The sequence below is a fragment of the Labrus mixtus genome, chromosome 9 (genome assembly GCF_963584025.1).
Source record: "Labrus mixtus chromosome 9, fLabMix1.1, whole genome shotgun sequence".
NCBI lineage: Eukaryota > Metazoa > Chordata > Actinopteri > Labriformes > Labridae > Labrus > Labrus mixtus.
In genome coordinates, this window is record NC_083620.1 from 21,187,340 (window position 1) to 21,212,679 (window position 25,340).

Below are 25,340 nucleotides of genomic sequence, written 5' to 3' on the forward strand. Positions count from 1 at the left end.
TTGAAAAACCTTATCAGCTAAAGTCATCAGTGCGCTCCGGTTCGACCACAATCTGATGTTTATAGAGGGGATTTCAGTTCAAGCAAAAGCTGTATCAGCCTATTTTTAATGGTGACAACTGGTCACTTCCAAAAAATAAGAGTGACGTAATCTTCTTTTTTTTTTATAACGCTATTTTTAATTCAGTCATTTCATTTGTGTAAGTACAGGGCAACCTTGTATGTAGCCCAAATAACCCGTAGCCTTTGCCAAATAGCCAGTTATGCAAACATAATTAATTGATTGATAGAAGTATTCTTATTTAATTATCCATTTATTTATTTTAAACTATTAACAAATAAAGTCTAATTTTCACGAAAACACATCATGAACTGATATTTGTACACGTTTTTGGTTTTTTTTGTAATGTAAAATCTGGACTGCAGCAACGCCTCACGACTTCTCTTTTTTTTTTTTTTTATATACCCACAATGCCATGCGGGAGGGGTCGTCGTGTGCGTGTGCTGTTTGTGGTGCTGATGCTGCGCGTGCCTCGGAGGTTGCCACCATAGAAATCTACACGAGCATCCTTCCGCGAGAGGACCGGGACGACGACTCGGGCTTGTTAAAGCGGATTGTTGTCGCTATTGAGGATGTTTCAGACGATTTTTTTTTTTTTTATATAATCTAGTCTTGTTTATATCTTAATAACTGCAAATATATTGAACACTTATTGACGTTTCCTAAGCGGTGTGTTTTTTTCAAAGGTAAATCTTCTCTCTGGTGCCACCGCCTGCTCAGCCGTAATTGCCGCTCCATACCGCATCCTTTATGCACAGCACGCTGCTCCGGTCCTCCCCAACAAAACACCCGTTCGTGTCTGAGCACCATGGCCCGCTCCAGTCGCTTTCACTGAGCGATATGGAAGCCAAACAGCACCAGATAAAGAGCATAAAAAGCTACCCAGAGACCGGTGGTCGGAGCCTGGCAGCAGCCGCCGGCATAGACAGTGGCGGCGGGCTTCGAGTCAGCTCAGCCGAATCAGAGATGGAGGCGAAGATCCAGAAAGCCATCGACTTCAAGGTGGAGGGTCATCGCTGCTACAAGGAGAAGAAATTTCGGGAGGCGATCGGCAAGTACCACCGGGCGCTGCTGCAACTCAAAGGGGTGCATGTTGTCGACGGGACGACCGGATCCGAGGTCAACCTGCTGAACCAACCGGCGGCCAAACTGACCGAGGAGCAGCGGAGAGCCGTGGAGAGCACCGAGATCGAGTGCTACGACAGCCTGACAGGTGAGCAGCGCCGGTACATCCCCACATATCACCGCACCTCGAGTAGCCTTCGAGTAGTAGGAGCCTCGCATGTTGCAGACTCTATTGTTCGTTTCGGTGTTCTTCGAGTTTATTCAAGCGAGCTTTTAGGTTGTAGTTTTTTTTGGTTTTTTTTACTGCAGATGAAATAAGACTGCTGAGGGCATATGGGAATGCAGGAATGAAAGTAGGCTACAATGTGCTCATACACGGGGGATGTGTACACACTAACCGAATTAGCTATTTAGCCCAGTTTCACATTAAATCAACTCCTACTATCAATGCTATTCAATGCGTTTCTTTTTGTGTTTGCCATGCCACTTGGTTTTGTGAGCCATTTCCTTTTTCGGGTGCCTTAATTCAGAGAACAAAATACAAAAAAACAATGAAGGCAAAAGCAGCCTGTCATGCCTACTCTAGGCTCTATGTATGAGACAATAATAATAACCTAATAATGATGATAGGTCCAATAAGTTCACCAAGTTGTTATATTGTTACATCAACATTTCATGAGCGTGTCTGAGGGGAGAAATCGTCCTCTGAATCATCCAGGGGATGATGTAAGCCTGTGTCTATGGCACCACTTGACAGTGACTTTACGACTAGGGTTAACTGAGATGGCTTAGCTCATTACTCTCCTCTTATTGTACCATACACAGTGTGCTACAAACAGCTCCTCACTTCCAGCAGATTTACTCAAACACATCTATTCAATGTTCAAATTTTAATTGATTTTGTCCAAAGCTAGGCCTATTTATCATCATCATCATCATCATCATCATCATCATCATCATCATCATCATCATGTTCACGCTGTGAAGATATCAATATATCATTTTTAATGAATATGTAGCTGTAAAACATAATGGGGGATTATAGGAATCTATTTACTCTATAATAATGTCATTTATTTTTCAGAATCAGCTTTATTGGCCATGTTTGCTTACACACACACACACACACACACACACACACACACACACACACACACACACACACACACACTTGTCCTCAGTAATTGAGCTCTCAATGTACAAAAAGTACAAGATTAAATATAAATATAATCTAATCAAAAAGACTAATATATATATATATCTATATATATATATATATATATATATATATATATATACAAAGCCAAATAAGACAACAGTGCAGTGGTGAAGAGTGCAATAAATGCTGATGTGATATTAGTAATTATGTAACAGATGGTTAATGTATATGAGGTAAAGTTTTTCCAGTTTTGAAGAGGTTAATCGATCATTCATCAATAAGTTTCTAGTCATCACTTCCAACTGCAATTGCTTGATTTTCAGAGAGATTCAGAAATATGTAGGCTAATTTATTGTTTCACAGTTTTAATTTAACAGGGAAATATTGACAAACCACACAATGTATACTTGCTGTAAAAAGGTAATTATGACTGCAGTATCTGAATGTAGTGTAAACAGCTGATCGTGATGAATGTTGACATCCATGAGGAGATAATAAACAGTGCACACTACAGTTACATCACATCATTATTGTATTTGTGATGCATCACTACAGTAGTGAATGCTGGGATGTTGTGTCATGAGTCTAACATGAGTGGGGTAAGCTGAGGATGTTGTGTCTCGTTGCGGTCCAAGGTGCCACCCAATCAGCCCGTCATAATGCTTTGAAGGTCGCCTTGTTCTGCACAGCGTTCTGTCTGGAGCCTGTAGGGACACCACTGTGGCGTAAAGAAGGGATGGGGGAGGGAAGGGAAAGAGGAGGAATGAGGAGTGAAACAGGAAAGGAAAATCTGGATTTGGGAAAGACGTAGCGGTAGATATGGTGGACAAAATAGCGGTAATCGTGTGATCTTGTGCAAGAGAAGGAAACCCGGCGTGGAGAGGAATAGTAGAGAGCAGTGAATAAAAGGGGAGAAGAGGGGGAGGAAGGGACTGCTAGCACGCGACAGGGTGCCATATTTACCATGGCAACCATCACTAGGCCTTTTCCCTATGGTTGTATTAGTATGACTCGTACCCTTCCCTCACTGCTGCAGCCTCAAACAGCAGAGTGTGTGAACATGCGCACACAAGAAAAGAAACCTCACTTCAACCAAGATATCCATATTCTATATTCAAGATACTGATACGTGTGTTCACCTTTTTTTCCCCCCCTGATATGTGGAACTGTTTTGTGACTGAAAATAATTCTGTCCAGTTTCAGCTCCACGTAAGATTTTTCTTTCCCAGAATTCAACATTAAACCGTCATAAATTATTATTTTCAAAGCTGTGACTGTGATGTGAACCGTGATCATTGTTGATTCCTGTGTGTTATTACGAGTTAAACCAAATAGCTGTTCATTAAGTAAAAGAGAGGACAGGGTTTCTTTTAAAAAGGTAAAAGAATCAACAACTGTGTCACTGACTGAAATTAAGCAGTGACTCACTGAGTGTGTACACTGTAGTAATCCAGCTGCAGGTGTTCATTGTACGCCTCCAACTTACCCAGAGTCCCACTGGGCAAATGCTGGTCATGGTTATGAAGGAGCTGTTTTTTGATTGGTAGTCTGTCTTTCTGATGCATGGTAGGACAGCAGCAGCAGCAGCAAAGATGCACAGGTGTGTGACAGTGTGTGTGACAGTGTGTGTGTGTGTGTGTGTGTGTGTGTGTGTGTGTAGTTGGGGGATGTGGAGTGCTTTCAGAGCTCCACATCCCGTCGTTCTCTTCGTACCCTCTGCTGACTTTGCTGATTTTGTAAAAGTGGAGCGTATTAGTGAGTGCGTGTGCATTTGTGTATGTGTTTTACCATCCTCTTGACTTTGTTGTGATGAGGGCAAGCTTTTGCCTCATTGCATTTGTTGAATCCATACAGTCACTCAAGTACTGTACAAGTAATTTTAAGTACTTCACTTGAGTTTTTCCATTAATATTCCATTAATATCACCCCAAAAGTAATGAATTGCATTAGTCATCAACAGTATTTAGATCAATCAATCAATCAATCAATCAATTTTTATTTGTATAGCGTCAACTCATAACAAGTGTTATCTCGAGACACTTTACAAGAAGCAGGTAAAATACCTTACTCTTTGTCTGTTAACATTACAAAAGAGCAGGTAAAAAGACCTTACTCACTGTTATGTTACAAAAGAGCAGGTAAAAAGACCTTACTCACTGTTATGTTACAAAAAGCAGGTAAAAGACCTTACTTATTGCTATGTTACAAAGATCCGGCCTATCCATCATGAGCACTTTAGCGAAGCAGCAAAAGTTACAGTGGTAAGAAAAAACTGCTTTATTAAAAGGCAGAAATCTTGGGGTTGTTCTGGCAGGCCGTCAACCAACGATCCGGTGGGGAGGGGGTGGGGGGGTGGGGGTTGTTCTGGCAGGCCGTCAACCAGATCTGAAACTTATGTAGAGTTCAGGTGTATGAAATGTGATAAATGCTATGAATGTTTAGCTACAGTATAGTTTACTATAGTATTATTTGCTCATATGAACAAAAATAACCCCTAAAAGGACAACACATAAAAGATAAATGTTCTATTCAACTCTCAGAATATTTTATATTCTTCAAACAGTAATGACAGACATTACCAGATTTAAGCATCTCATTTGTGAGGATGTGCTGCTTTCCCCTGTATTAAGAAGAAGTAAACTTGATAAGTTTACATTTTTGACCATGAGTTAAACAACAAGAGAAATGTTAAAAAATCTGTGATTTTTAGGAAGAGAATCTGTTGATCAAACAATCAATGACGAAAAAAGAATGCAGCCTATTTTACTCCAACCCTGTATCACATTCGGCTAAACTCTTGTATGTATTTTTGCTCAAGTTACATTTTAGGAATAGAGTTATTTTACAAACTGATTTTAAACGACATCTTAAATCTGACTCGTGGCTTCTTTCCTGCATGTCATTGCTCACTCTCTCTCTCCCCCCTGTTTCCAACAATCCACATGTCTTATCTGAATAAATAAAGAAAAGTCAATCTAAAAAAAAAAAGACTATTCTACTATTGTTGAAAAAGTAATCTGTGATTTTAACCTACCTAAAGGAATGTGTAATTATTTACATGTTATTCATAGTTGTGTTTTATATCCCAAGTGAAGACATATTGATACGTATATTGATATTAGAAACACGTACAGCAAACCGCCCGTTCCTTATGATTTCAGTGTATGACTGGGCTTTTCCTTAAACTTAAACTGAGCTCATAACAGACAGCATTTGTTTATTTGTCAGCAACTTCTAGAAATGCCGATGAGTAAGACGTTTTTTTTTACTGAGTGCTGAGTAACTGTTCCACCTGCTCGGTAAACTGGTACAAAACACAGAATAGAAAGATGTATGTGGAGAAAAAATAAACTATGGAGGAGAAGAGAAGAGCAGAGAGAGAGAGAGAGAGAGAGAGAGAGAGCCGTCAGGGACATAAAAACAAGATAATTATGGTGGACAAGATGCTGGTGCATGTGGAAGTTAGAGTTTTTACGATGTTCCATAAAGAAGTGGATTTGATGAAAGAGAAGTAGAAACAGTAATAAGTCTTAACCCCCGATAGTGAGCTACCTGATTCTGTCAAAAGATGAAAGATGGTGAATGTCCTGTTTAGTGGCCTTCTTAAGGAGACACTTTGAGTCTGTGAGTCCCTTTTGGGCTGCGTCTAAATGGGTTACACCAGCACCACCGCTCTCCATGTGTCCAGTTCACAGTAGGGCAACATGTTGGCTACAGGCGGACTTCCTGCCTGTCCGCCTCAGTCATCCATCCACCCACCTCAAACACACTGAGAGGCAAATACAGAAATAACAGATGTGACTGTACTTTCTTTGCTCTTTTTCCTGATATCGATCATGAAGAGGCACAGAAGAAACGTTTCCTTAAATAGCACGCAGACTGGCTTGTGGGCATTATTGCAGAAGCTAAAATAAGTTTGATTCATTACAAATGGACATGAGAAAGATAAAGGAGAATCATCCTTATGTGAGAAGGATCAATCAGACTTTTTTAACTCCTGCTTGATCTGATATCTGTTTGAAATTTTTCTCTGTTCTTCCTGACCAGCACAATGTGTGAATGAGTCATAAGTCAGTGCTTTAGGAGAGACACAGCAGGAGGGGATGAGTCTGAAATTGTATGTTTTTTAACACCATGCAGCCAACTTTTGTTTCAACTGCTTGCCATAATGATGATGCAGCAATTTCCTCCCACTTGTCACATTTTTTGAAAATTGCAAAAGAAATGCAAATTAAAAATGCAAAATATTTTTTTCCTGCAGTCACACACGCATAGATTCAGAACTAATATAACAAGGGTTTCAAATTTGACATTAATAACATTTGTTTCTATGAAGCAGCTATGGTATTGGATCATTCAAACTGTGTAAGACATGATGAGCAGCCGGTGAATAAACATGGTTCCTTCTGGAGACATACTGTCCTGTTAGTAACCTGCATTGCATGTAACCTTTAATTCAATCAACTTCATGTTCAGTTTTAATTTTCTTTTTTCGAGGAAACAAAATATGGCGTCAGACACAGTCAAGTGACAATAATGCTGCTAAAAATAGTCAACTTTTTGTTTTACAGGCCAGAACACCCAAAGACCTTCAAAATGCTAAAATACTTCCTAGAGCTCAGAGCCTATGACAACACAGTAAAAATTAAGGTCCTATATTCTGAAAAAGAAACCTTTTTAATTACAATACAATTCATTATATCTATTGTGAAAGACAATGAACAACATAATCCAGAAAAGTCTGCTAAAAAATTTGTTATTTTGTTTTAAACATCGAAAAAGCATCAGAAATAAGTTTCAATCCAAAACTGAAATATTGTCATTTACGAAACTGTAAACTCTACCCACACTGTATTTGAATTAGAGGTTCTAACACTGGTAATATGAATGATGCAATTCATTCCATAAACTAATCATTAATCTACACTAATCATCAATAACAAGTGTTGTGTTTGGTTGAATGCAAATGTCAATTATCTGTTTCAGGAGTTTATAAAGGCGCCTTATCAATCTTTTTTTTTTTTTTACTTTGGGTCTTGAGCTTTGCCACAACACATTGGTGCATCCTCTAAGAAGAGCTAGAGCTAAGATTGCATGCAAATAACTGTGAAAGAAGCATGTTGTAACTCATCACTCAGTGACCTGTTGTAACGAATCATTTGCGGATGACAGAGCTTCTTCATCCTTTCTCAGATGCCTCAAACACAAAGGGCTGCACTTTGCTGTTTGTCACATGTACTGTTGCTGTCTTTAGAGCCTGACAAATGCAAATCACAACAAAGGAGATGTCAATCAAAACTGCCAGGCAAACACACACAGTCTTGAAAAAGGGAATAATGAGCATAAAGAGCTGGTTTTAAAAATGGTTCTGTGGCTTGTACTTCTCAGGGTTCTTAAAGAGACTCCATTTTGCAGCATTTTTACTGTTTCAGGTCAAATTTTCACAGGCCTTAATATAAAATTTAGATTAAAGATGTGTTGAGGATTAAGAACAACAGTGATTTATATCATTGTACATTATCTTGATAACAGAAGACGGTCTATGTATGATATTAATTTACAGAGTAGCAGGCAGGCCACATTTAAAAAAAAAAAAAGGAAAGGAAAAGCCTGTTAGTTCCTGGTGGGGGTCTTCTGGTTGTAAGACACAGGTCATATGCTTACACCAGGTGTAAACATGTTTCCCGTCATGTGTACTGTATTCAGAGCCTCAGGAGCATTTCACCGAGGCTGTACTTTTGAACCATGACTTGCAATTACGGGCCCTACACTGCAGACTTAATGAGCCTGTTGGTGGCACCAACATCTGTTCCTCAGTGGACAAGAAAATAAAAGCCCAGCCACAACTAAAGATTCACCTCAGCCTCTACGCCCAACCTTGCTTCAGATGTGATGTTGGGGCTGTATTAGAATAATATCAGTGCTGTGTAACCGGTTGATTTCAGCAGTCCATTGAACAGAAAAACTCCCTGCTTTCATCTTCTTCCAGCTCTGTCAGTAGGGGGGACACGGTGGAGTTTGTGAGATAAAGGCAGAAGAAGGGATGGAGGATGAAAGGGGTTGGGCAGAAGAAATGTAAGAGAAAGGGGTTAAAATGAGAATAAAGCAGGGTTGGTAAAGGAAAAGGATCATGCCTGGTGCTTTGAACAGAAGCAGTGCAATGTGCAATGTGCTCGTAGGAGGATGGAGGAGGGAGGAGGGAAAGAGATGCCATGCAAGGGTGAGAAGGCGGATGGGGGGAGGTTTGGTAGGTGTTTTTTTTAACTCCCTCTGTGTGTGCCATCAGAGCAATGGATGGAGCAGAACGAGAGTTGTCGGAGCGTCGTGTGCCAGGGCTGCAGATGGCATGGTATTGCGGTCATGTGTTCGACTGGCACTCCCTTTACTGTACCACTCACACTGTACCCTTCTCTCTGTGTTAGCTCACAGATGAAAAAGAGGGAGAGAGATTTGGTGTGGTGGGGGAAGGGGTGAGTCAGTAGAAAAGATGCAGTGGGTAAAATGGGGGATGGGGTTAAACCAAGGGAGCCGAAACTGGACAGAATTCTTAGATATGACGGGCTTATACCACAGAGGAGGGAGTGTGCGAATGTAAGAGAGTGATAAGTGAGGAAGGAGAGGAGGAAAATGCTTGCCTACATGACCTCGAAGTAGTGAAGGGACAGTTTGGGGAGTTTTTTTATTCATCGTGAGGAGAAGGTTGCTGAGAAATCCAATCCAGACCAAACTGATTTATATCAGAGTCCTGACAGACCCCAATGACTCCTGTCACAAGAGTAAATAAGATTCAGTCATCTGTCAGGAGGAAAAGGAAAGAGACTGGACAGGCGAAGTCTCAGGGGGAGAGAGAGAGAGACAGAGAGAGAGAGAGAGAGAGAGAGAGAGAGAGTCAGAAAAAGGGGACATGAAGGCAATAAGCAAATATTTTTATTCTGCCTTTTCGCTCCTCTATTTTTAAACAGAAGCTATGTTAATGTCCACAAAGTTTCAGTTTTGGACAAAATGAAGCCAGTACAAGAGAAAACGAAACACTATGAACCCCCACAACACAACGTAAACACAGTCAAGATCAAACAAACACAGTGAAAATAGAAGATAAATGCTTACCTCAGCAGGCTTACAGTGACAATGATCAGATGCTGATGCTAGGCAGATCTAATGTTTGTAATTTTTTTTCATGTTTAATGCAGTTCATATTGTGAACAAATGAAGGGAAAATGTATTTTTCATGTGAAGTTTGTTTGTTAGTATCAAACAGCCTGAAGCAAAGGATTGTCAAACAGAGAATATCAATTTGGAAAAAGACACCCTGAAGATTTGACCTGTTTTTCACAAGGAAGTGATAAGATGTACATCAAAGCACCTTAAGGATTTATTTGAATGCTTTTTGGCAATATTTATTATTACCTTTTTCCAGGTAATATTTGCTGTGATTTATAAAGATAAGAGGAGAAGTGTCTGTCACAGCTTTTTTTTAGCTCTTAGTTGAAAGTCATGGCATCAGCTGAGAGGAAACAGAAACAGATGCCCTTTCCTGACACCCTCAGAGATAGAAAGAGAGAGTCAGAGAGCATGTGAAGGATTGAGTGAGAAATGCAGAATATTCATCCTCTGTAAGCCTGTAATGAGAATTTGCTGAAGCTGTTTGCGCATATCTAACACCCTTGGCTCCGTGGTCACTGCAGAGTAAACCAATTGGCTGTTTATATTTATCCACAGAGCCCCACGCTGATAAAGAGCCATGTTGGTCACTATCTGAGTTCTCCCTACGCAGCCTGCTTCGGCCTGACACGGAACGCTTCATTACATGCCCGGCTGGGGGTTGACAGTGAAAACTCATAAGCGGCTCTGAAATGGAAAGACTGTGTTCGGCATGTTTTAATGATCCATCACTGAGGGCGATCATCAGAGATGCAGGGTTACCTGTAATTGAATGGCTATTTTGTCAAATTTGTAAGGTAAATTATCAAACAAAAACAGCAATATTGTTTATCTCCTATAACAAAATGTCATATTAACAATGGATCGAATGACTCCTTAATTAATCGGGTCACATTAGGATGAACCTACAGCTAATAGCCATCCACAGTTACGTTCACAGTTACGCAATAAAATGCAGATCAAGGCATGTTTCCATCTATTGCTGTTCTCCAAATGTGACAACTTTTTTCATCTGAATATGACATCTGAATGACAGCCTGCTCCAGCTGGAAGTTATTAAATCACTGTAGAAAACACAAAACTGAACTGAAAAGAGTGACTTTCAAATCCCAACCACTGTAACACCAAGATAACAATTGTTAAAATATTTCATAATGTATTATTTTGATGTAGGAAACTAAGTACTTATCTGATGTTTTAATCTGGTGCCATATTTTCTCTCTTTAGTGGCATTGCTTGTGTATGTGATGACTGCATCTTTATAGATTCAACTTTCCCATTTAAACCAACACTTAAACATTTAAGATTTTTTTTCAATTGATAAGTTCTGTGTTAGGTAACCTGTTTCAGTATAAACAAATGCATACATACAAGAATCAACTTAAAATCCAATGATGTAATGACGGCTTGTTACCATTGACTCAACTGGTCAAAAATCCTGATTATATAGATTGATGGTTGTCAGGTCACTCAATGATCTCCATACTTTTTGTTTTGCATGGACTACATTTTAAACACAGTAGTCTGCCAACACGTGGCTGTATAATTTCTGTAAATTAAGAAAGCTCATGCTTTAGCTATTCATTTTCTTCAAGTACTTATAGGAAAGGTTTACTACCTTGCAAATAATGGCTGACTTCATAAAAGTCTGAGCCAAACCATTTGGCACATTTCTCTGTTGACCTCTCCAGAGACCCCTCATCAGTCTTATTACCAGTTTAATGCACATAGCATGTTTCTCACAGCTATACTACAGATAAATTATCTAAAGAAACCTGAAAAAAAAAAAGCAGTAAGTGGATGAGTATTAGCTTAAACTGCCTTTTTACTTTACTTATACCTTCCAGTACCCTGTACGGTCAGACTTGATCAAAGAAATAGACGACAGAGGGAAAGCATTGGCAGAGCTGAAGGCAATAGTCTGCTCAGTGTCCAAAAATGACCACACCAATCAGATTAAAGCCCATCTAAGGGTCACAATGACATTATGTCTATGTCAGGGAGTTTAACTATGGATATAACCTCAATAAAAGTCTCTTTTATGCCTTATTAAACTGCACTTATCTACTATTTGAACGCCTGTTTATACTCATGAGAGCAAAAATGATCAAGTAAGTCTTCCTAGGCCCTCGGTCACAAAAGGATATGAAATAAGAATACAAGTTGTAATGAGTTAAATGAAATCATGAGTTCATGGACAGCTCTCCATTCTCTTTAGTGTTTCAAGAAACCTCACAAAGACCCCTCACCCTGAGCAGCACAGGCTTATAGTACAGCTTAAGTTCTGAAAACTACAAAGTGCAATGGAGAGCATTAAATGATCTCATCTTTGGTGAAGCCATAGAGATGATGGCTTCCTCACTTGTATTAATATTTAAGTAGATGAGCATTAATCCTGAGTCAGCGACTATTTTAGGAGAGCAGAACCATGAAGTAGGGTGCGTACCGAGCAAGGTGAAACATGGGACGTGTAGCAAGTTGATAACTGAAGTAAAAGACTACTGACCTATCCTGGCTGTATGATTGAAGTTAAACAAATCTCTGCTCCCTCTGTACCAGCATGTGCTTCTGCTGGACAAGATCCTACAACAAACAGTTAGGAGAGTGTATCTGCTCCTTGCGCTTTGTGATGTCTAACAGCATAATCTGGCTACTTTGTTTTCCTTCACTCCCGGGATCAGTGTTGTACTGTGGGTAGTCCATTCAAATATGTTTACACCATCGGTGTCCATATCTGAAAGCTTGGGGGTAAACATGCCAACAAGAAGGTTGTTGAAAGGAAAAAGGAGGTTTGATTTTTTGTCATGTTGTAAAATGTACTTGTTCAGTTTCTTGCCTAGGGCACAATGTGAAGATGGATACCACCGTCATGCCTGGCTGCTATGAAGCTATATTTAGCAGCCAGCTAGCTGAGCTTAGCATAAAGGCTTGAAATAGCTCGTCCGGCTCATTTTGGACCGAGCCTCCGGAGCTTATTAACTAGCACAAAACTGCAAAGTTTTAATTTTTTGCACATAAGTTTTTTGTTCAGATGAAAAAAACGAAAAATTATATTTCATGCATTATTATAAGTAAGCGGCTCCTGTTTCGTATGTATGTCATATAATTTGCATATCGGAAAGCAAATAAGAATATGAATACAAACATGACCACGAACACAAAACTTGAATGATATTATAATGATGTTCAAGGAAACAGTACAATGAAATTGTTATGGTGTTCCCTGAATCTAATCTATAAATATGAACAATTCAAGACATTGTAAAAAAAAATGTAAACATCAAACAAACTATAGAAACAGATCAATATGCAAGACACAATAAAACCACACAATAGTTTCCTGGAGCACTGAGCTGCTGCATCCATGGCCGCAGCCATCTTTAAAAAGGAACACGATAGTCTAAAAAAGCTGGGTTGCTACATTACTTTTTGAATGTATTTTAGAGGTGTGATAAGGTTTTTTATTTAATATTATTTGCAGAAATTGTGGCTATGTGGCTTTGAATTCACAGGTGTTGTTGACACTTAACTGCTGTTATAGGTTACAAGTAGCAGCTGGTTAGTTTAAAAATACAGAAACACTGTCTTCATCTTGTTTCATTCAGTCTGTAACTAGAGGAAACTGAGCCTTTTAAACTCCTCGTGTCCCTGATTTTGAAAGTATAACTGTACAGATACAAGAGGTGGTATCATCTTCCCATCCAACTCTGAATGTTGTATTATTTATTCAACCCAAATAGTGCAGTAAAATATTTTCAGAAAATGTTCCTCACCCTGTAGTACCCCAAAATGCAAACAAATGTACACTTTTGAACCTTTTCTTTGAAATACAGACTATACTCACTATACACTTAAGTCTGTACTCCTCCAGAGAAGTTGATAGTAGTCAGTGACTAACTCTGTCCCTGTACTTTACATTTCTGGCTACCCCATAGGGGCCTGTGGAGGCGCTCACAGTCACACAAGAGTGAGTAATTATGAGGCTTTCTTTTATTTGACACCATATGGAGCTGCATTAGCCTTCTGCTACAGTGACACACAATCAAAGAAATACTCTTCACCACTTGTTTCAAGACGTGAGATGAGCTTTTATCTGTGTAATAATAAATCAAAGCAGCCATTATGTAGATTTCCTCTAAGGGAAAGCAGAGCCTATTTCGTACTCCTTATGTCACATTGTGAGTGATAAAAGAGACATTTGAAGACTCATCTGCTTCATTACTGGAGTGACAGCTTCCACTAATCAACATTGGGTATAAAAAAAATCCCTTTAACAGCTACAAAATGAGGTTTTCAAGATAAAAAATAAACGCGCTCACAAATGGAGACACAAGAACACGAGAGAAAGAGAGAGCAGCTGGTGGCAGGTTAAGGTGGAGTTAATGCTGTGTCATGTCAGTGCAGACAAGCCAGAAGCCGAAGCCCTGTCCCTCTTAATAACAGAGAAAATGCTTTGGGTGGAGCTATTCTTAGTGGGCCTAGAGAGAGCCGCCACACTGTCCGAGAGCTGTGACGTCAGCGTGTAGCGTCAGAGAATGTTTGTTACGGTAATGACTATGCACTCTTCATGTGCCTCTTCAAATCAATCAGTTAAATTGTCTTCAATGTTGTCAATGTGTTTGTGAAGGAAAGACAGTGACAGCTGAGAGGAGCAATGTAGGGTGTAGGACCAGTGAAGGACGAGGGTCAAAGATGGAGGCATGTGGGAGGGTGTGTGTGTGTGTGTGTGTGTGTGTGTGTGTGTGTGTGAAAGAAACCGGTGAGACTGATGGGTCTCTCCATCTGCCATTATCTTTCCGCAGAACTAATTACAAGTTGATGGACAGCAGACTAATCACCAGGGCCCACGAGTGGCTTTAAATTAGCCGGATCGTGGTGTCGTGCCTGGTGTGATGAAGAACGACAGGAGAGAGAGAAGGAGAGGGGAGAAGGCAGGGGGGTTGTGGGTCCTGAGGGGAAGATGAGGTGATGCAGAGAGGCAGAGATAAAAACATATGCCATTGGAGAACATGTTCCGTCTTCAATACAGATATATTGTCTTTATTAACCTCAGCTATGTTTGGATTTTGTTTTGTCAGTATCTATCTCTGTCCTTTCTTGCCCCCTCCCCCCCCCCCCCCCCCCCCCCCCCCCCTCCGTCTTTCTTGTCTTGTTTCAGCTTCCTGCCTTTTTTTCTCTCACTCTGTCGCTCAAATCTCTCTTTCTTTTATTTCCCCTAGGCTTTGGTGCTCTGTCAGCCAAATGAAAGCGAGTCTATGTGCAGGCTCTGTTTTTACTGACACGATGCTTCAGGCAAACCAGTGGGGTTCCTTAGCATGTGTTAACCACTTCACACTCACTGGACTATTCGACATACGAGCAATGGAATCGCGCACTCTCATAAAGACAGCTTTGCACCTGGATTTTTTTCTTGGTTCATTTAAGACCATTCTCCTCCCCCGTATAGCCCCACACAAAGCCAGTGTCCCGGTCTCCGTTCATTCTTCAGTCCCTGTCAAGTCCCTCATTAAAACAAATCTATTTTATCTGCACCACTAATTTCCTTTGTTCTGTCACATCCCATTATTCCTCCTCTCTCCTCTTATGTACCATTGTACCAATAAAAAGCTGTGGGAACAACACATTTTATTCAAATCATCCAATTTTCTTTTCATATCAGAAGAGGAATCATTCTTATACAAGGAAGAGTCCAAGTTCAGCTAAGCCATGGAGCTGGCAGAGTTTCAGGATCTTGTTCATGGGCACTAAAGCAACATGGATATGATGCACTGTGTCCTTAATCGCTGTCATTCCTCATTTTATTATGTCTGCAATTATTTTCCTGCTTAATTGCTTCATCATTTTGTCTAAAAATAAGAAAAAACTTTCATTACAATTTCCTTAGAGCCTAAGGTGGCATTTGCTTGCTCTATCTAACATCACTTAAAAAATCCAAAGATAGAACATCGGTTAATCGTCATATAAAAACAGAAACTCCTTATATTTGAGAAACTGGAACAAGAAAGTGTTCAGCATCAGATAATGCTTGCAAATTGACTGACAGTTTAGCTTTCTGCTGATTTAATATTTGCTTAATAAAATATTTTTGTTAAACTTGGGATGCCTTGATAGAAAGCAATGTGTGCTTGAACCTTCTCGTCACAACATGCACGAGGACCTGTTGGTGAGTACTTGGTAATTCTTGCAGTCTACAATACCCCGAGAGATAAGGAGAGTGCGGTTGAAGAAAATAAAATAATATTTGTATTTTGACAATAAAAACACTTGTTAAAGTGGTCAAACAAAAGTGCTGGCTATAGGTTTGTGACAAGAGGCTTACATCGACGTCTGACTGCAGAGTGAAACATGCTTCATGTTACTCATCACATCCTTACACTTCACCACACTACATAAAGAGTACACCGCTTCCTTTAGGCTCTTGTGTCTCTGACTCTTAGTCGATGGGACAACTTGGCTCCAGAGATATTGTTGGGCTTATTTTTTTATCTGGCCTCTGTCTGTCTGTGTCCCTGCCCCGCCAGCTTCCATGATCTCGTCATTATCACACCCTTAATGCATCTCACCACACACTACATTTCCTCTGGCACGCCATCCATCTGCCTAATGGGCCAGAAGGGGTGCGGCCGGCCAGTCATCACTTGTGCACACTGCTTTTTTTGTTTTGTTTGCGTAAGTGTGTATTTGTACAGTCATGAATCTTTATAACCATTGTTTGCATCAGAAAGTTCATTCAAAGTCATCTGTTTGTGATTTTGTGTGTCTAAGTTGTCTTTTGTCAAGCTTCATCCACCCTGTGTCTACGCCCAGTTGTTTGTTGTCCTTCAACCGTGTTACTGTGGATATATGGGTTCCTACTGCCCATGGTAACTGTGTATCCGCTATTGTTTTGTGTGTGTGTGTGTCTAATACCAGGCATGTGTGTGTTTGTATGTGAGTGCCAGTGAACTCTCTAACTGCATCAGCCATTAAGCCATTATGGACTGTAACTGAATCCTCTGAAAGCTCCTCTCAGGTCCACTGCTGCAGGGCCAAGACTGTGATGGGCGAGAGGAGGGAAGAGAGTAGTCAGGTCTTAGCTGGACGGTGGTAGAAACAAATAGAGGAGTGGATTCTGTGTGGAGAGGTGGAGGCCATCTGAGGTGATTCCCACTGTACTGAAGACAGAAGACCTGACACAGTTTGACCTTGCCTCTCTGATCTGAGCTGAGTCATGAGCAGGCTAAAACAGGTTGTTTATCATGGTTTTCATGTTGTTGTGTGAGTTGATCAGTTTGATGATAATGGTATATATATACACACAAAACTCCATAAAATAATCTAGCAAAAGAAAGTATGCTAATTCAATAGATAATTTTCCAACATAAAGAAGATATGCAGAGAAAAATGGGTTACAGTGTATCATTTCACCAAGATAAATCATTAGTATCTTATAACGGTTGGTAGGACAGAATATGATCCCACTCAAAGCTACGTGCAGTGGTACATGTTTTTGTTGGTTTTGTGCATTTTTTGTACACATTATTCCATTTTCTCTGTTTTAATTTTCTTATTATCTGCCATAAAACTTCAGTTGATCATGGACCTTCGAAAATAACCGATAATAAACCTAAATCAGTGTTCACATGCAACAGTAACTCAGTTTCTATCAGAGTACTCCAGGTTTCTCCCGTGTAACAGAAAACCTAAACCCAGAACACTTCTTCTGCTCATGAAATCACTCCTCACCGTTTACAGGCACACTTGTGTTTAAGTGTGTATTGTGCTATTATTATTGGAAACAATCCTTTTTTTTCCCGAGAAGAATCAGAGAGTTTGGATTAGAAAACAGGGGAGTTTAACATTAAAAAGTTATATTATTGTTCTACCTACATTCTGTATTTGCCATGAATCTGAGGAGAATGTTGTTAGTAATAATGGATAAAAGTCCAGCTGTCTCTTGATAATACCAAGCGTAATTATTCTGATGATTGTACTTAATGAGACGTTACGTATAATAACAAAAGGTATTTTTTAAATCAGTAGAGGATTAGGTGAAGACAGTGTAATGAAAAAAACAGGATAAATGTAAAACGCTGTCTCCAGATAACCATCCCCCCTGTTTTAATTGCCTGTTTCAGGTTAAAGTTCATGTGTTCAGCTGTGAGACTGGAGGCAGTCACTCACAAACAAACAAACACACAAACAACACACACAGTATTCTGCCTGCATCTACCAGACACATGTGCAACTTCAGCCACTACACACCAAAACACATTGATCGGCATTGAATCGCTCCGGCCCCTAAAGTCCACCATGAATTATTTAGTGTTTTGCACTTGGCTTGTTGACGGGCAAGGCCAGACCTTCTACAGTTTGTTTCTGAGGTTCAGGGTGAAAGGACACCTAAAGGACCACTAACTGCTTTTCACACACTCCTCACCCTTTAGACTCCCCCAGCTCTCACCTCCTCTTCTCCTCATATACAAAGCCTCTCTTCCTCCCACTTCTACCGCAGCCATGCCCCTCACGCCCTCTTCTCTCCGTCTCTCACTCCTGACTCACCCTGCCTCTCGGCTAATAGTGCCTGACTCATGTTATTCACAGAACTGTCTGTGTAACAAGGGCAGACTCAGAGAAGAGAGGGAGGAAAGGAGGGAGGCTATAAAAAGGAGACAGAACAGGGAGGAAAGGGCAGCAGAAGTACAAGGAGGGATGAAAGGAAATCATTTTTGATAAATCCTCTGATAGGTAGAGACACTGCAGGGAGGGAAGTAGTGATGACAAAGAAAAAAGTGAAGAAAAACCTGGAGTGCTTGTGATCATCAGAAGAATATTGTTTGAGTGATCAGATATCTGATCCATCAGCAGGTTTTTAAAAGCTTTGGTGGACTGAAAGCTCCTCGTGTGATTGGGTTTGTGTGTCTTTACTAATAAAGTTATTCCAACCTAAGCAAAGTGCTGCTGCAAGACACGTCGATACGATTGATTATTACAATAAAATACAATTTTGTGGCACTTGACGTTTTTTTTTTCAAAGTACCACACTGTTCAGGTTTAGATTTCAGTATCTGTCACTCACTCTGTCTCAGCATCCTTCCTTTCTTTTCCTGGTCCTTTCTCCCTGACTCTGCTAAGTCAGGCAGGTGAAACTTTAGCACCCTTGCAGGGTGTAGTCCATCATACTCAAGATGAGTTTTCTCCCATTCTTCTGTTTTGCATGTAGAGACGTTACGCTCCTGCCCCGCGGCTCAAACTGCTTGCACGATTTTTTTTGTGTGTCGTCTGCACACTGTGAGACATTAGTATTGGCTATTTATAGTCAGCCCACTGCCATCCTGAGGAAGCACTGTGGAGGCTAAGTTACACTGAGGCTCTATTAAAAGGCACAGAGTGAGATGTCAGCAAAAAAAAAATCTGCGTCTTTGTTTCACACTCCTGGGACATGCTCAAGGTGTTCGAGCAGAAAAATGAACTGTACCCATTATTACACTAGATTTTTAATCATTTTCAAACAACACATTCTCTGTCTTCCGTCCTGCAGCGTGCCTTCTGCAGTCAGAGCTGGTGAACTATGAGCGCGTGAAGGAGTACTGTCTGAAGGTGCTGAGCCACCAGAGAGACCACTTCAAGGCCATGTACCGAGCCGGCATCGCCTTCTATCACCTGGGCGACTATGAATGTGCCCTGCGGTACCTGCGTGATGCCAAGAACCGCGAACCCTCAGGTGAGAATAACTTTGAAATAACTTCATATTCTCTTTGGGGTAAGACAGAGAAAGAGATGACAGGCCTATTCAAGCGTTTTTAAAGTCCTGGCTAAAATCCCATGTTTCCTTAAAAACCACTTGAAGGTAGGTAGCTGGCCTAATAAATGACTTTTAACTCAATATTAGACATTTTCTGAAATATCAATCGAGAAAACAAGTGACCCTTTTTTTTTTTAGAAACCTGATCCATTGCAAAGCTCAAAGTCATTGCTGTTCCTACATTTTTCTGAATTAAAGATGTGACTCAACCTTTCTTCCTCACGTCTCGTTTTCTGTCTCATCACAGACACCAATGTGTTACGGTACATCCAGCTGACGGAGATGAAGATAAGCAAGTGCGGACAGCGGGAACGAGAAAGCAAAGAGACGCAGGGCTGAACCTCGACCCTTTCACCCTCCTGGCTCCTAAACCTTCGACCTGTCCCCTCCATCAACCCTCTCTCTCTCTCTCTCTCTCTCTCTCTCTCTCTCTCTCTCCCTCTCTCTCTCTCTCCACCTCCTGTATTAACTCCTGACAGCAGCACAGCCCGCAGACAGAAGAGACAGACCAAAACACCCGCCAGCGATGGAAAACAACGTGGGACATATCAAAAGCCGTCTGCAAACCGACGTCCTTCCTTCCTTCTCTTTCCTCTTTTCTCCCTCTTCCCTCCCTCAGGTGCTGTGCTTCACCTCCCAAGATGCAGACAGTCGAGCATACAAAAAAAAAAAAGAAACAACAAAAAAACAAGGAAAATGCTGTATTATACTCATGCAAAACAGTCAATGTGGTGGAATGACAAAGGAGCTTCAAAACATACATATGAATAATGGACATTTGCGTGATTTAGTTAATGTTTTAAAGACATAAGGTACATTTAGTTTCTGCTTTCTTGCTCTCGCTTTCTCTCTGCCTTCTCTCTCTCCGTCTTATTTGGAACTCTTGATGAGAATATCTGTGGGGTGGGAACGTTTGACCACGCCAGGAGGAAAGCAGGCGACAGTGAGGGGTATGTGTGACACACATCAAGACCATAGCCCAATTTGATTGTACGTCCTTCTCCAACAGGGCTCACTCAGACCCCTTACCCCGACTTTTGGACAGACTAGCATGAGAAATCCATCATTACATCGAGAAAAAGCCTCCACACTTAATCCATCGCTCTGTTTTCTCACTTTTTTTCCTGGATGACATGGTTTCTTGGTTTATGGACCGTTTTTTTTTTTTGTCAATTCAAGGGCTATTATAATTGTTTTTTGAGGTTTTACTTTGCTTTTTGGTGTTCATTGTTCTCTGTAGTAAGTAATCAGTTGTTCATAGCATCGTCATAGCTCGCAGCAAACAGACACAATCATCCAGCGGTTCTTGCTGTATTCAAGTGTGATAATGTGGAAACTTCTGTGTCTTCAATCTGTTGCCCCTCCTGAGTCGTGTGCCGTTGTTAATGTTGTTTAGACTACCGATGAGCCTGCCTCCTTCTCTCCCTCTCTGTTCTCCTGTTAATGATGTCACAACGGAAAATAGCCAAAGGGATCAGAGTTCCATCAACCGCAGCTGGCTGGATGGAAATCCACTTCAAAGTTTAAAACACTTTAAGATTTCTGAAACGGAGGTCCAACCTTTTATCGCCGGTGCCGTAGGTTTTTTCCGAGACATCGATAACACACTGAGGAGTCTCTGGGCAGCAGCGTTAATGCAGGGAAAACAATCGCACACATCTGTCCTGGACCCTGGCAGTCTACACCGACATGTTTTTAGCACTCAGCTTTAGTGCTCTTTAACAAGAGTGTTGCCATTTGAGATTTCCTCCTTTTTCATTTTTATTGTGTTTGAAATGTGTTTCCCACACACCAACGTAATGTTAGACTAGATCAACACAGCATTAGCGTTAGAAACACTATGAGAACACGGTTTGCTGATATACGTGGCCAGCTGTCAAAAGACACATGTATCATTTGCTGCCGCTTCTCTTGTGACTTTGTGAAGCCGAATTATTTATAATGCCAACGTTACTTTCATGACAGCTTCACCACAGGCTGTTCTGCAGAAGGTTGGACTGACAATTTGTGATCGCATGACCTAAATTTCCCTTCTCTCTGATGCCATGAAACTCTTTCCCCTCCTGCATGTGACGTGCGGCTGCAGAGGGTTACTTCAGATGTATGGGATAGGGATTATATCCGCTCTATTGCTTTCCATCATGGCATGCCGCCACGCTGTTTGCTCATGCCTCTATTTTATCATTCTGCTCTTTATAAACACAGAAGGGGGTGACAGCCTGTGGTCGCAGCAGCACCAGAGGTATCAAATAAAATAAGGAGGTGTCTCATAAATTAGGGTCACCTTCTGCCTCGGCAAGGCAAGAGATAAGAGACAAGTTCAATACTTGAGAAATTCAAAAAGGGTTTAGGAGGAAATCGAAGAATTGTGTTGTAGAAGATTTCCCCTCCCCATTTTTCCAGTGACCCACGAGGAGGTGAATAGGTACCTATAAGTGTGTCAATTGGACTGTGGAGAGACGGCACCATGTGTTGAGGAGACCGGCATGATGCAGAGAGGCTCCAGAGGAGGGAGAAGTAGGCCAGCATCAGCAGCTGGAGGTCCTAGACACTCTAGCAGCAGATACACAAATCAGAAGAGTTTGGAGCAGGGAGAGTTACTCTAGGTCTTTTTGAACATCTCCAACACAAACTTTCAACACTGATCAGCTTTTTAAACGACCTCCCCTGTTTTTATGAGCCTGGCAGCAGAGAGTTTCTCCCACCCAGATCTCATAGTTCCTTCCATATAATGTACAAAACAATAGTAAGACGCTTACTTGTCTGACATGACAACCTTTTTAGTTTGAGTTTAACATTTTACATTTTTCGCAGTCTGTATGCTTGTGTGACGCTACAGCTAGTGGCACGTTAGTTGGATAGTACAAAGACTCAAGGGGGAAAAAGCTGAAGTGGTCAGAAGGTGATAAAAATCAGCCTGTTATCACAACAGAGCTCTAGGCTGTGTGCAAACAATGTGTCTGTACAAATTGGACTTGTGAAACCATGTAGACAATTTGGGTTTTCATAGTTCTTGCTCAGTGAAACAAATTCAATACCAACGGTTACTTGACAAATTCTCCTCAGTAATAAAACGTTCTCAGATAATTAGTGAGAAATCAGTCACTGGTGTAATTTTGTGGATAAATGAGTCAGAAACATTTCATCAGCGCCTCTCGGCTGAAAACATCAGACGCACAAGCCTTCCTCACTCTTAACGTGCTTCTCTACATCTTCTTCTCTTCCTCCGGCGTCCCAGAGGAAATAAAATACAACAACAACAACAGTGAGGAATGGCACCTGCAGGCTCTTGTCTCCATGGCTGCCTGGGCTGAGTCTCCTCACCCACGAGCCCCTCTGGGATCGGTCTCCTCCCGTGGCGGTCTCTCCACGGCACCAGTGTGCCATCTTGTTTTTGTCTTGTTGAGCTAAGTCATTCTAGCTTAGCATGTGCTACGGGTCGACTAGGTGATAAGTAGCTGCACTTAAAGAATAGGTTCATTTCAGGCTCCTCAGTTCTCCCCTAACAGCAGAGCTGGAATTGTAAGCTGGAAAACATGCTGTGTGTGCAAAAAAAAAAAAAAAAAAAGAGAGACATCATATCTCTCCATGAGTGAAGCTTTGAAAACAAACAAGAAAAAGCACAACAAAAAAAGAAACAGAAAAGTCAAACTGGCTGTGTTATTTTGCTCTTTTTTGCTTTGATGTCATTTGAGGTAAATGTTTGTCAAACGTCAGAGTAGTTTTTGTGAATATATGATACAAATGTACAAAAAAAATAACAAAAATGGAAAGTTTAATGGTTGTGAAAAGCTTTACTTCACTGAAAAACTTTATCAACGGAGAAGAAAAGCAAGAGATAGAAAAGAGAATTTTATTAAAAGCTCCTCCACAGAGCTGCTTCGTGACTGTGTCTGTATTTGTTGGTATTTCTATTGATGTCCCTTTTCGTCAAAGGGATCAACAACCGGCTCGTCTGTTTCTGCACAGTGAGACGCAGGAGTGGACGAAAACTCTGAGGAACTCGTACCAGAGCGCAGAGCTGCTCCTCACAGCCACAGATCTCCATCATCCTCTCCAGGAGAGACACAAAATAAAACAGACATGAAGCTGGGGACGTCAAAGCTATGACTGCGTTTTTGTCCCGCCTCGCTCCCAAGAGGCCTTTTTTTTTCCATTCAACATCCAAACATCACAGGCCTCCATCACCGGTTTTACTGAACTGCTAGCCTGGGAATGCACTATTGATTGGTAAATGAAGATTATGAATAAAGTTTCAAACAAAGAGGAACGCTGTTTTTGAGTCAAGGTTTTTTGTGGCTTCAGAGAAAGTTCTATGAAGTCTGATAAAGTGTCTCGAATGATGTCAGTGTTGTAGATAAAAAAAAGTGCAAATTTGCTTAAAGGTAAAGCTATCCACTATAGTACTCAAACAAATTGAGTTGCATTGTGGGTAACGTATGCACCAAGTTTCCACACAAATGAGAGATGTGTAGAATAAAAAAGGACATATACTGTGAGGACACACACGTAATATAAAGAAAGAAGGTGCAGAGTCTGGGGGCCATGAGGTTAACGATCAGAAATGGAAGTGTCAGACGCTCAGATTTCCAGACACTTAGTCGCCTTGAATGGATGAAATTCAAGAAATACCCAATCATCTTTATTTTCTATTCTGTATTTTAATTCAACCCGTCCCATCTAGAAACAGCCCTCAGAACATCCTGCACTTTATCCAGATTCTCCTCAGCATCAGGACCACACCATAAGAATCACTTCTGGACATATTGCCACATCTTGATCAGAATTCTTACAAAACTTAAAATACACAAAAAGGAAACCTTCCTTTGTGCTTTTTTTTATTTTTTATTTTTTTTATGTAAATAGATTTAGTTTGGAGACAATGAAATATTTCCTGTGCAGATTTGAGGACACAGCAACTGGCAGCAAATCTGGTTAGTGGTGCCCTTCAAAGTTAACACCAAACACACTTATTTCCTCTCCTCTTTGTCCACCTCTCCTCTTACACCTCCTCTCCATTTCTACTTTGAAGTGTCCACAACTCTGAATCTCACCCATCTCTGAAATATGACATGATTGTTCCCCGCAACAAAGGAGGAGGAAAGAACACAATCCGCATGTAAATAAGAGCAAAATCTGTTGAGGAAACGGTGAAGGGGAAAGACAGAGAAGGTGATAAACAGGTGAGAGAATAACTGCTGCTGTTCAGGAAAACAGGCAGAGAAAGAACAAAGTGTCTTATAGCAGACAAAACACTGGGCTGGCTCTTTAACACCTCTCTCTCTCTCTCTTTCTATCTCTATCTCTATCTATCTCTCCGGCTCTTCATTTTCAGGTCAGTGTTCCCTTTTCTCTTCTTTTCTTTGTTGTTGCTTTTAATAGCATCACCATGGAAGTGAGGAGAGGTTGCTAGGTAACTGGCTGGCGTCTGGAAAAGGGTTCTCGATTGGCTGTCACAGAGACAGACACAACAGTGGAGTGTGTGTGTGTGTGTATCATCTGCACACACATATGTCCAGATTTGTCTGTAACACTCATGTCATGAAATCTAACATTCTGTACGTCACATTTTAAAGATTTCTCTACACAGTAACATCTTGAATTTAATGACATAAAATCTTTATTTGCTGTGTTTAAATGTATGAGTGCAGCATAACGGGCTGTTTATGGTCACTGCAGAGTCAGAGAGCGACTGGCCTGTAGGAATTCATTGCTTGGAGAAAAACAGCAGAACAGGAGATGTTATGACATCATAGGGCACAGTGCTGCCACCTAGCGGATTTTATCAGTCACTGCACTCCCCTTTGTCTCATTGTTAAATCCATCATAACATAACAATACACAGTATTAAGAGATATATAAGGCTTTTGTACCTCACATGCATGTTGTGATTTTGTGCTACCCTATACTAGTAATCCTCTCAATTCAAAGGGACAACATGTACTCTAAACCCCACACATTTATTCATCTATATAAAAAAGGAAGACATATAGTTTATGGTAAAATGATGTCCAACATTGTTGACTTTGACACCTTTCAGTAAAGCTGGGACAAGTCTGGTGCAACCCATTAAATTTTAGATTGTCTTTAAGCCAATCCCTGACAGGACAT

The 25,340-nt window shown here is 40.8% G+C and overlaps 2 protein-coding genes across 2 annotated transcripts in view; one reads left to right on the top strand and one right to left on the bottom strand.

Annotated features, from left to right (window-relative positions):
* map3k10 (mitogen-activated protein kinase kinase kinase 10) overlaps window positions 1-25,340 on the bottom strand; it is a 136,155-nt gene that overhangs the window by 76,950 nt on the left and 33,865 nt on the right. The window lies entirely within an intron of this gene.
* ttc9b (tetratricopeptide repeat domain 9B) lies at window positions 757-23,499 on the top strand. Its single transcript, XM_061046867.1, has 3 exons — window positions 757-1,273; window positions 18,966-19,148; window positions 19,477-23,499. The coding sequence occupies exons 1-3, from the start codon at window positions 811-813 to the stop codon at window positions 19,566-19,568; spliced, it is 738 nt and encodes a 245-aa protein (XP_060902850.1). The 5' UTR covers window positions 757-810; the 3' UTR covers window positions 19,569-23,499.